Below are 13,088 nucleotides of genomic sequence, written 5' to 3' on the forward strand. Positions count from 1 at the left end.
GTTCCAGGAGGGCAGGAACCAGATCCATCTTTCCCTACCTTTACCTCCAGGACCTAGTCACACAGTAAGCCCTCAATAAATGAATAAATGGAACATAGCTAAGGACAGAATACGTTCATCAGAAAGGTGAGCAAGGAAAGCCCAGAAAAATAAGGCTGGCATCACAGTGTCCAGGCAGGTCCTTGCTGTGAGAAGATGTACTTGCAGACAGACTGATGATTCAGATCTCCTGGAAGTGCACTTACAGGCTAGTCACACTCAAACATTCTGAGCCCTGGGGCCATTACTTGTAATTAGATCAATGAACTGGCCTTCTGGGTCACACATAGGTCTGTGAGCCGGTACAAGCTACTGACCCAAGAAATAAGCCTGCTCTCAGGGGTGGCCAGATCCAGGACCACAGCAGGTTGAAAAGATAAAGAAAACCTTTCTTTTTTCCCCTCTACTCAGTAGAGTAGAAGTCTCTTAAGGGCAGCCCGCTGGCCACACCCAGATGGTCCTACAAACCTCAGAGCTCAGGATTTGCTGTTACATTTTTCAGAGCACCTATTATGCAAGGTTGTCGTGAGAATGCAGATAATGAAGAGGACTGGCACAAAGTAAGTGCTCAATGAACAGTAAGATTATTATTGCTCTTTAAGGCACACATCTAATAAATGGCTGAGTCAGCATTCCATGAATAAAGATGCCCGATGTTCTGTCCCATGGAGCTTACAGTGTAGAGTAAAAATAAGGACCATGGTGAGTTTAACAGGCTGAAAGTCTGACAGGTCTGCAGGGGGAAAGGGAAAGTCATGGTGAACGGGGATGACCAGGCAGAGCCCATGGAAGGTGGTGGGAGAGGAATAAATGGCAGTGTTCGGGTGTCATTGTTGCAATGACCAGAGGGCAATACCAGCATTTAGTCTGCAGAAACCAGAGCTGACATCTCACGATGCTTCCGGCATCCTACGCAGGGAACCATCCTGCCCTAAATACCAGCAGCTCCCTGACCACAAATAGCGGATGCAGTGACCAGGTGAGGGGGCGAAGGAGTCAGACTCAGACGGAGAAACAGCACAGAGTTCGGGGATGTGGAATGAGGAGGGGGGGCTTTGCCAGGTCAGAGCCTCACTTACTTCTTTTTAGAACAAAGGAGGGGCTTGTTGACCTAGAGAAGTGTGCAGTCCTCCGGCCTGTGGCGAATCACACAGGTCTGTTCCTGATACCACTTTGCTTTGTGCAGCTTGCTGGTCAGTGCCCAGCCCCCAGCCCACAATGCAAGGAGGCAGGATGGCCACGTGGTTTGTCTGATTCCTCTCCTGAGCTGCCTTTCTCCAAAAGTTGATGAGGCCCAGAGGGATGGGTGGGCCCCAGATTGCTCTTGCTTTACAGAATTGTAAGAGGTGACAAAATGCACGTTTAGAAACAGCAGGCAATATCGTAAGGACACACATGTGTGCGTACACACACGCACGCACGCACACACACACCAATAACAGGGAAGCTTCCTGGCTGAAAAGAAAGTGGAACTTTTTTTTCTTTCAAGTTTACAAATACTAAATTTGCAGTGTCAAAGCAAGGCAAGTTCTTTGAAATGGAAAGGATGGTCATGTTATACACATGGTGTCAGAAGTTTTCACCCAGAGAAACTACAAAACAAGCATGCATATACATACCCAACTTGGGCACTGTCGCGATACGGCAGCACCGAAAATATACTACAGAAGGATCTTCTGCCACTGATAAGGACTATTCTAAAAAAAAAAAAAAAAAAGAACAAATAACAAACACACTAAATGCAAAGCCTCTTAAATAAATTTTAAAAATCTATAGCAATTAAGCATTCATGGAATTCACAGCAGTATTTGCACACTCCCGCCACCTCCTCTGACAGATGGTGTTCTGCTCCCCTTGCAAAATGCAACCTCAGCGCAGCACAATTACACTGCCTCTCCTCATCCGAATTTTAACATGGTGAGACTCTGGCGAGGGTCTCCAAGGAGCTCACGTGAATCCATTCTCTGGTGAGAGAGGCTGGCTGTGGGCCGTATATATTATACAAGATGGAGCAGACGGAGCTATGGGTCCGGGGTGCCCAATGCTGGGGGAACAGTCATGCCACATTTAAACCATCAATTTCTACTTTTCAGTAACCCATGCAAGAGCAATAGTGCCAGAAACCATGAGCAGGAAAGACACTCAGATGCCACTGTGATCATTAGGGTTTTTCATACGCTGGCAGCGTGTTAGGTTCTGAGAATAAATTGAGGGAACAATTACATAATCAGTCTTAGCCTCCATTGCTGCTATAAAGATACTACTGGAAACAGTTCTACATGACACTCTTATGCAATCAAAGGCACTTAAGAAAACATTAAAAAAAAAAAACTCTCAAAAGTACTTATCTTGGCATCTGAGAATAACTTGCCAAAGAGAACTGCTGATGAAAAATTGGAGAAACAGTGGAGGAGATTAAAAACCAACATCCTTTAGCACAACAGTAACACACATCCGATATGGAGTTTACTGACTTTTGTCATCTTTTCCCTCAATAATTATAAGAATAAAACCAGGGGAAAAAAGCAGTAGTACTAACAGCATCAAGGTTTGGGTATTCTGACCTGGTGTTAAAACTATGATATTAAATTGCCTACATGCTCAGGATTAAGTCAGCTTCCCTGGCAGGCAAACCAGGCCCTTTGTCTTCTGGCTCTTTCTGTCTCTCTGGTCTCAACACACATGATATTTGCCCTTGCATTTTATCACTCATCCATGCTAAAGTACTTGCAGTACCCAACCTTTAAAAAATTTTTTTCATAAGGTCCCTGGTGGGGACCTTTTTTTTTGGCTGTGTGGCATGCATGCAGGATCCTAGTTCTCTCACCAGGGATCGAACCCATGCCCCCTGCAGTGGAAGCATGGAGTCTTAACCACTGGACAGCCAGGGAAGTCCCCACCCATACTTTAAAAAAACCCTGTTGTTTCATATCTCTGTCCTTTGCATGCTCTTTCTTCTGACTGTTGTGTCTTACTAGGTATGCTGGGTGAACTCCTATTTAATCTTCAAAACCCAGCTCATGAGTCACCTCCCCAGGAAGCATTTCCTCCCCTTTCACGGAGTTACTCATTCTCTTTAGGGTGCTGCCTCTACTCCTTATTTCCACTTCCAGGAGCACCCTGATCACGAAGTGCTGCTAAACATTTGCTGCCCTCTTCTAGAGGACGAGTTGAGGGTTTCGTACATGGCAGCCCCTCCAGAAACACAGTCTGGGCAAGGTCGGGCTTCAGAGCAGCACCTGAGTACCCATCCCTGGGAAGGCAGGACCAAAGCTACATTCCCAGCTTCAAATACCAGCTCTGTCAGCTTTGTATAACCTCAAGCAGCCCACCAATTCTTTAGTTTCCTCATCTAAAACAACGGGATAAAATGAGTAGATATCTTATTGGAATGTTGTAAAGAGGAAATGAGTCCCTATATGGGAGAGCCCTCGGAACAGTGCCAATAATACACACTCAATAAATATTCATGATTTTTACTGGGAACTGCCTTCTTGGGTCGAGGTAAGTTTTCCCACCAGAGTCTGTGGATTCAGAACCTCTTCAGACCTCTGTGCTAAAATACACAGGCCTGCTAAAGGTGAAAGGTCGAGAAAGGATGCTGAAGGCCGACATGTGTGGCCTGTCACAAAGGTGTAACACGTACACAGAGGCACTGCTTTCAGCCCTTTGGCCCTGTGCGGACAGTGTCTGACCAGGCAATGTCTAACGCCATCCAGGATCCTTAAGTGTTCTCTCTTATGCCAAAAACTGGCTTCTTGTTCTATTCCCAGAACCCTGGGGAGTCTCTGTTGGCTGTGGGGACTTTTGATCTCTTCCAGGTAGAATATTCTATTATAGCAATGATATTCACTTAAGGACATTAAAAACATGCAAAGAACTTCGAAAGTCAGAGCAAAGAAAGTCACAGTTGCAACAATGGTGGGTGAGTACACAGATACATGAACACAGCTGAGGAGCGTCCACTACCCAGGGGTGCATGTTGGGTACTGGACACACATGTGGAAACGCGTTCTCAAATTCTGTATTTCATTCCCTCCATGCCCAAGAAGCAAGAGAGAGCATACTTTAAAATGCTGGTATTGTGGTTTCAATCGTGTTCCCCCAAAAGACGTATTGAGGTCCTAATCGCTAGAACGTGTGGATGTGGCCTTATTTGGAAATAGGGTCGTTGTGGATGTGATCACTTAGGAAGAGGCCATAATATATTAGGGTGGGCCTTAGATCCAATGACTGGATTTCGTAAGGAGAGAGATTTGGAGATTTCCAGAAGAATACAGAGAGAAGAAGGCCACGTGATGACAGAGGCAGGCATTGGAGTTAGTCTTCTCAGCATGACTGCCAACACCGCGACCACTTCCACGACCACGTCCATTACTGCAAATGTTTACTATGACGACAGTGCAGGCCTCCACTGCCTGCTAAGGTGTACCTTGTCCTACAATCCAGGGAGGGGTGGAAGATTTCTGAGAAACAAGTTATAGGATCTTCCTCTCCTCCTCCTTCCCTTCCACAAATATTTTTGGAGCACCCACTCATGCCAGACATGGTGCTAGGTGCTGGGGACCCGCTGATGCATGACACAGACAAGGGCTCATCCTCACAAAGCTTATGGTTGTTGGGTGGGAGGTAGTTACACAGGGGTGTCACTTCTCTGACTGGGGACTAGAGGGCGCTATCGCACATCGGAGGGACAGTTAATCTAGCTTGAGGGAGGCTAGGTGGGCTTCCTGGAGGAAGTGATGGCTAAACTGAGACCTTGAGAAGGGGCAACAGGCTACAAGGAGAAGATACGTTGGCAGAGGGATTGGTATGAGTCAAGGCTGGGAGGAGGAGTGGAAGGCCTATTGGAGGAACAGAGAGTGCTGTAAAACTCTTCACTGACTTCCCTTGCCTAACCCATCAGGGTCTCCACTCCCCTCCATAAATCACTTTGACCAACACTCACGGCACACCCAAAGCTCAGGCTGGTAGGCTGCTCTCTAGAACACCCACACTGAGTCGTATACTTGCTAAGATCAGGTCTGGATGCCCTCCACCTGTTTCTGCCAGTTGTATTTGTTAGTTATACTTTGTTCATTAAAGATTGCACAAACTAATGCCATGTGAAAATCAAAAAAAGGAGAAACGCTGTTTCTATAAAAAATAACACTGAGTGCTTTAAAATTTTTTCAAACAAGGCAAATCACTAAAAAAAAAAAAAAACAAACCAAAAAAACCCCTGCAGTTGAAATAGGTATGGGCAAGACATCCATAAAAGATAAGAAAGAATTGTAAAAATCCAAAAGGATTCTACACTTAGTTTCTTGAGTCACTTTAAAGAAGTTCAATCTGGACATGGAAGCAACAGGTGGGAACGACGATAGTGTGAGGTCAGTGCCACAGAGTCTGCTCCGTGAGCCCCAAGGCAAAGAAAGACCTGGCACCACAAACCTGTGGAATGGGTGATCGCCAACATGCCTGAAATGAAAGTGTGGTGTTTGAACTACGTATGTCATTTCTGTGGGTATTTTTCCCAGCGTTTACTAACCTCTTCCCTTGACCAAGCGATTACTGTAAATAATTCAGCAGAGCTGGACCTGGGGCTCAGGGGGCCTGGGGCGGTTAGGATGGCGATGGTGACCGAGCCTCGGCTGGGTGAGTGCCCCCAAGGGTGGGGAGTGCAGTGAGGAGAGGGGGACAGAGACAGGACAGGCAGCAGAGCGCATGACTGCAGTGAGAGAGAGACTGAGGGAGCGTGGAGTTTGCCAGGGCTGCCGTAACAAGGTACCATGCACCTTGCCCCGTGGCAACGGCTCCCACAACAGAAATCGATCATCTCAGGCTTCCAGAGGCCAAGGTGTGGAGGGCCAGGTTCTCTCTCTGAGGGCAGGACCTGTTCCCGACAGCTCTCCCAGCTTCTGGGAGCTCCTTGGCTTGGAGCAGCATAACCCCAGCCCTCACAAGGCCGCATGGCATCTCCCCATGTGCATGTCTGTCTCCAAGTTTCCCCCTTTTATAGGGACACCAGTGATTAGATCAGGGGCCACCTTGCTCCAGCACAATCTCATCTTTTTTTTTTTTTTTTAACGTCTTTATTGGAGTATAATTGCTTTACAATGGTGTGTTAGTTTCTGCTTTATAACAAAATGAATCAGCTATACATATACATATATCCCCATAACTCCTCCCTCTTGCGTCTCCCTCCCACCCTCCCTATCCCACCCCTCTAGGTGATCACAAAGCACCGAGCTGATCTCCCTGTGCTATGCGGCTGCTTCCCACTAGCTATCTATTTTACATTTGGTAGTGTATATATGTTCATGCCACTCTCTCACTTTGTCCCAGCTTACCCTTCCCCCTCCCTGTGTCCTCAAGTCTATTCTCTATGTCTGCGCCTTTATTCCTGTCCCGCCCCTAGGTTCTTCAGAACCTTTTCTTTTTTTTTTAGATTCCATATATATGTGTTAGCATACGGTATTTGTTTTTCTCTTTCTGACTTACTTCACTCTGTATGACAGGACTCTAGGTCCATCCACCTCACTACAAAAAACTCAATTTCGTTTCTTTTTATGGCTGAGTAATATTCCATTGTATATATGTGCCACATCTTCTTTTTTTTTTTTTTAAACATCTTTATTGAAGTATAATTGCCTTACAATGGTGTGTTAGCTTCTGCTTTATAACAAAGTGAATCAGTTATACATATACAATATGTTCCCATTTCTCTTCCCTCTTGCATCTCCCTCCCTCCCACCCTCCCCATCCCACCCCTCTAGGTGGTCACAAAGCACCGAGCTGATCTCCCTGTGCTATGCAGCTGCTTCCCACTAGCTATCTATTTTACATTTGGTAGTGTATATATGTCCATGACACTCTCTCACCCTGTCACATCTCACCCCACCCCCTCCCCATATCCTCAAGTCCATTCTCTAGTAGGTCTGTGTCTTTATTCCCGTCTTGCCACTAGGTTCTTCATGGCCTTTTTTTTTTTTCCCTAGATTCCGTATATATGTGTTAGCATACTGTATTTGTTTTTCTCTTTCTGACTTACTTCACTCTGTATGACAGACTCTAACTCCATCCACCTCATTACAAATACCTCCATTTCATTTCTTTTTATGGCTGAGTAATATTCCATTGTATATATGTGCCACATCTTCTTTATCCATTCATCTGTCGATGGACATTTAGGTTGCTTCCATGTCCTGGTTATTGTAAATAGAGCTGCAATGAACATTGTGGTACTTGACTTTTTTTGAATTATAGTTTTCTCAGGGTATATGCCCAGTAGTGAGACTGCTGGGTCGTATGGTAGTCCTATTTTTAGTTTTTTAAGGAACCTCCATACTGTTCTCTATAGTGGCTGTATCATTTTACATTCCCACCAACAGTGGAAGAGGGTTCCCTTTTCTCCACACCCTCTCCAGCATTTATTGTTTGTAGATTTTTTGATGATGGCCATTCTGACTGGTGTGAGGTGATACCTCATTGTCGTTTTGATCTGCACTTCTCTAATGATTAGTGATGTTGAGCATCCTTTCATGTGTTTGTTGGCAATCTGTATATCTTCTTTGGAGAAATGTCTATTTAGGTCTTCTGCCCATTTTGGATTGGGTTGTTTGGTTTTTTTGATATTGAGCTTCATGAGCTGCTTGTAAATTTTGGAGATTAATCCTTTATCAGTTGCTTCATTTGCAAATATTTTCTCCCATTCTGAGGGTTGTCTTTTCACTTTGTTTATGGTCTCCTTTGCTGCAGCACAATCTCATCTTGACCAGTTAATTACATCTGCCACGACTCTATTTCCAAATAAGGTCTCATTCTGAGGTGCAGAGGGCTGGGGCTCAGCATAATAATTTTGGGGGGATACCATCCAGCCCCTAACAGGGAAGTAGGAAGGAGGAAAACAAGCTGAGCGTGGTGTCACAGAGGTTAGAAGTCCCCTCTGCAGCCCTCTCATCCTTGCTCTTCCAGGACAGCACTGGTCCTGAGTGTGTCCTAAGCGTGGCCCCAGCCCCGCCCATCTACTGGCCCTAATGATGGTTTTCTTCTCAGACTGCTGCGGACCACTGGTGGGGACCAAGGTCTGGACTCCCCCCGGCTCCCAGGCCCTCTCGTCAAGCAGAGAGTCGAAACTGAACCGCCAAGCGAAGGTTCTCTCCAACCTCTCAACCTTTTTTTTTTCTGTGTCTCATTTTATTTCCTGTAAATCAAACCGGTGGAAAAGAGGCAACAAGCATTCCCAGGCCGAGCACTTTTCAGCACAGTACATCGCACAGGAGAAGCACCAAGCTCAGTCGCTTATGACTGAAAACAGTTTCTCTCAAAAGCCTCATGCAGAGTCACAGAAAAAGCCAGCATACCCTCCGTGCTCCTTAAAGAGGTACAGATAACAAAACCGTAATAAACCCTGCATATGGTGCTGACCCAGCGCCAGCCCCAGCTGGGCCCCCGGGTCTACAGCCCAGCTCCTCCTTCCCCTTGTGGCACCAGGAAAGAAGCAGAGGACAATCAATGGGGCAGTCATGTTTGAGAGCAGCTCTGGGGGCCACTTCGGTGGCAGAACACGCTGTGCCCAGGAGTCTCAGTGAGGTTTGGGGGTTATTAAGGCTCCTTCAAGTCTATCCACTCTCTGTCCTTCAGACTGAGGTTTTGCTGACAATTGGTTAGAAACACTGATGATGATACTGATAAAGATGCTTCCCTGCCAGCCTCCTGCTGCTGGGGGGATGGAGGGTTCTAGTCTTTTAATAAAGAACAGAAGTTCTGGGGGTGGGGGGTGGTTCCCTGGTGGCCTAGTGGTTAGGATTCTGAGCTTTCACTGCTGTGGCCTGGGTTCAATCCCTGGTCGGGGAACTGAGATCCTATAAGCCGCATGGCACAGCCAAAAAGAAAAAAATAAAAGTTCTGGGAGTAGAAATGCGTGCTTGGGAAGAGGCAGATGTTTCAGGGAACCTCACAGAAGATGCCTGACATCTATCGAATGGATGGAGAGAGAAAAGGCGATGACATATTTCTTCTTTCTAGAAGGCCCGTCCAGAGTTCGTAACTAGCTGTTTTGTTTTTTGAAACGTGCCACTTCCTCCAACTCATTTTTCAAACTAAAGTAGGCTGACAGATCAGAACTGATGAGATGACAAACGAGGTTTTAATTTAGTTATGACCCATTCGCCCAGTTCCCTCCAAAATTTTCAATATAAAAATGAAAGGCTACAACCTGACTTCAGTTACTGCCCCCTTTTTTTTTTTTACCATCTTACTTTACAAAGTAGATAAAAGCTGCGGGAATCTTTTATATTTTTGTTTTTCCTACTGAGTTCACCCTTTAAAGAGACAGCCCTCGAGCTCCATGCTCTGTCCATTATCTCAAATCTTTTTAAGTCTCTTTGAAAACTCCTGTCAAGGGATGAGACAGACCAGTCCACTCACTGCAAAGATCACTTCTCTGCCTGTTCAGAACGCAGTGATTCTCACGACAGACCCAGGAGGGGGGCGCTTCCGGTGCAAGTGGCAGCCATCACTTGTGCTCGAGGCAGACATTCGAAAACCAGATGACTTCAAAAGGATGCGAAGTAATGCCTGAGGGAGGGTGACATCCACTTGAAACCAGAGCTCTTGTCTCCCACTGCTCTCAAAGACAAGCGCCCAGAGGAAAGGTCCTGTCCTAACAGGACCATGAGGGTCACTGGACATAATGTGTCTTTGGCCGGTGGCTGGTCTTCAGTCTTCACGCTCACCTTCCATTCTGATGACCCAGATCTACCTGGCCAGCAATCAGCTCTCTGTTGGCACTAGCTAGCCTCATAATGGTTGTCATTTTCAAGGGTGTCTCCCCCGAGGGCCAAGATCTGTCTTTACTTCCAGTTAACCCAGGAGACTCGGGGGCCCCCGGTGCCCCCTGTGAAGATGCAGATGAGTGTGAATGGTGACTGGCTCTTCTCGACTAACCAAGCGGCAGCTCCCAGCCCCCAACCACCATCCTCAGGATGTTCAATGGCCCCCTCCAGACACTAAGGCAGGGGGTCCTGGACTCCTCTCTATCATGACAAAGGGTTTGCTTATACATGTGTGAACAGTTTTTGAAAGACCTCAGGTCATTTCTGAACTTCGTATCAAAATTAATTCACTTTCAGAAGAGAATACACAATACACACACCCCCTCTAATTTTCTATAAGAATAAGGTTACCAAAGAAGACCTATGGGACTTCCTTGGCGGTCCAGTGGTGAAGACTTCGCCTTCCAATGCAAGGGGTGCGGGTTCGATCCCTGGTCGGGGAGCTGAGATCCCACATGCCTCGGGGCCAAAAAACCAAGGCATAGAACAGAGGCAGTATTGTAACGAATTCAATAAAGATTTTAAAAAAAAGAAAAAAAGAAGACCTGTGATGCTTGCCCTTGATTTTTGGTTGGCCAGAGTGCTCCTGATCAAAGCCAAGCCAGAGCACATCAGTCGTCTGCCTACCACCCTCCATAGCTCCCATCTCACTCACAGCGAAAGCAGACATCTTCACGATTCACCCTCCCAGGACTCCTCAGGGTGCATCTCTCCCTCCTCTCTCCCTCTCTTCCACCCACACGGATTTCCTATGGTTCCCCAGGCACAGCCCTTGCATTCCGGCCTCAGCACCTCTGCAATGGCTGTTCCATCCACCTTGAACGCTCTTCCCCGCTGGGACCACACGGGGCTGGCTCCTTCACCTCCTGCCCACGTCTGCTCAAAGGTCTCTCCATCAGTGGAGTCTTGCCCCAGCACATGCCCTGCCCCCGCCCCAGTGGCTTCAGTTTTCCTCCAGAGCACATCTACCTCATCTCTGATAGGACACACTTACTTGTCTATCATCTGCCTCCCCGACTAGCCTGTAACTCCATGAGACAGGATCATGGCTTTATGCACAGATAAATCTCATCCCTTAAAATAGTCCCAGTGCAGAGCAGAGGTCAGCACCTAGGTGCTGGAAAGACTGAACACAGGTTATCACTGCATTCTTCATAGTTAAGGAACTGCTTTATTAGGCGCCGTCTATCCAGATGCACTTGTCTCCTTCCAGAAAAATGGCTATTTACACATAGGCGGTTCAATGAAATGAGGCGGAAGATCTGGCTATTCCCATTTGCTATGTGCCATGCCTCCCACCCTCCGTGGGGAGGGGGGCTTGGAAAATCCGAGTCCAACAATGGGGCCGTCCTAATACAAATCCAGTGTCCTAAAACGTGACACTCGTGCAGATCGAAGCTCAACAGATGCGACTGACCCTGGCTGGGTGCAAAAGTGATACATTTCTGGGATGCTATCTCCTTCTATCGGGACGAGCTACATTAGCTCACTCTGTAGTGACCTCACATCGTTAGCCTCTATGGAGCACACTGTTTAAAATCTAAATTCCAAGATATTTTTCACATGAAATTCTGAAAAGTCTGTACCCTGTGCTGTAACTGATCATCTACTTCCGTTACATGTATCCCTGCTAAGTTTAACCTCGGGGAGCTGTTGAAGGAACTGAGCCTTGGTTCCCCACTATAACACAGTCTCCTGCTTTTGGTCTTCCACGTGGCCCACCACGAGGCTGACTGGCCTTCATGCTGCAGAGGAGATGATGCTCAAGGGCGTACCACGTGCTCTTCCTCCCAAGCTCCCTTCAGGCTGACGAAGCTTGGCTAACACACTTCAGCTGCCTGCAGGTTCTCCAGCTGCACGGTCACCCAGCATCCCTGGGAGATGCCATAATATGGAACAGTCTAATGTTCTGCTGAAATCAAGAAATGTCAGCGTGGAGGTCCTCTAATTTACTAGCCTAGTTATTCCATCAATAAGGAGATGAAGTTAACATGACTCTTTCTCAGTGAAGCCATGTTGGCTGTGGCCACCTCCATTCTTTTCTAAAAGCACACAAACCATCTGTTTAACAATCCATTCCAGAACTCTGCCAGCAATCAGCTCTAGGCTTGCTGGTTTACGATTATTAGAACTTATCCTCTGCTACCACCTGTCTCTTTTTGACTTTTTTTTTTTTTGGCTGTGTTGGCTCTTCATTGCTGTACGCGGGCTTCCTATAGTTGTGGCGAGCGGGGGCTACTCTTCATTGTGGTGTGCGGGCTTCTCATTGCGGTGGCTTCTCCTGTTGCGGAGCATGGGCTCTAGGCACACGGGCTTCAGTAGTTGTGGCTCACAGGCTCTAGAGCGCAGGCTCATTAATTGTGGCGCACCGGCTTAGTTGCTCCGCGACATGTGGGATCTTCCTGGACCAGGGATGGAACCCGTGTCCCCTGTATCGGCAGGCAGATTCTTAACCACCGTGCCACCAGGGAAGTCCCTCTTTTTCACTTTTTAAAGGCAATGTGTGCCTGGCATTCAACTCAGAACTTCTTTTATTCTCCCCGGCACTTTAAAGATCATTTGTATTTCTAAATTCTTTCCATTCCCTGATCTAGTCCTGAAGACTGAAACATTCAAAATGTAAGGCCTCTCCATTCATTTATTCCACAAACACTTGCTGAGGACCTCCTGTGTGCCCAGCACCTTGCTTTGTTCAGTCTACATTTCTTCACAGTTCTACTTGTTAAAGATGCTAATGCTAGCCCAGCAGCTGACATCTGCTCTGTCCTTGTACCATCAACCCCAAGAAGTTTACCATCCCTTTCCTCCCTCTTCCGAATATGGTTTTAAAAGCCCCATGGCTATCACTGGTGTTTTATTTTATTTTATTATGGCAAAATACATGTAATATAAAATATGCCATTTAGCCACTTATAGGTGTACGATTTTGTATCATCAAGTACATGCACAATGTTGTGCAATTTTCACCACTATCTGTTTCCAAAACTTTTCCACTGCCCCAAACAGAAACTCTGTCCCCCTTCCCCCAGGCCCTGGTAACCTCTAGTCTACTTTCTGCCTCTATGGATTTACCCATTCTGGATATTTTGTATAAATGGAATCATATATTGTGTTTGACCCTTTGGGTCTGGCTTATTTCCTTTTTTTAAAAAAATAAATTTATTTATTTATTTATTTATGGCTGCATTGGGTCTTCATTGCTGTGTGTGGGCTTTCTCTAGTTGTGGCGAG

At 46.5% G+C, this 13,088-nt stretch overlaps 1 protein-coding gene across 3 annotated transcripts in view; it reads right to left on the reverse strand.

The window, feature by feature from the left end:
• Positions 1 to 13,088, reverse strand: part of CABLES1 (Cdk5 and Abl enzyme substrate 1) — a 108,354-nt gene that overhangs the window by 41,903 nt on the left and 53,363 nt on the right. For 2 of the 3 annotated variants that reach the window (XM_057526400.1, XM_007197639.2), the window contains exon 4: positions 1,659 to 1,736. The exons of the other annotated variant lie outside the window; for it this stretch is intronic. In XM_057526400.1, the coding sequence (XP_057382383.1) occupies positions 1,659 to 1,736 (78 nt within the window). The remainder of the gene's footprint in view (positions 1 to 1,658; positions 1,737 to 13,088) is intronic. 3 annotated transcript variants of the gene reach the window in all.

Source organism: Balaenoptera acutorostrata, chromosome 13, assembly GCF_949987535.1.
Source record: "Balaenoptera acutorostrata chromosome 13, mBalAcu1.1, whole genome shotgun sequence".
NCBI classification, from domain to species: Eukaryota; Metazoa; Chordata; class Mammalia; order Artiodactyla; family Balaenopteridae; genus Balaenoptera; species Balaenoptera acutorostrata.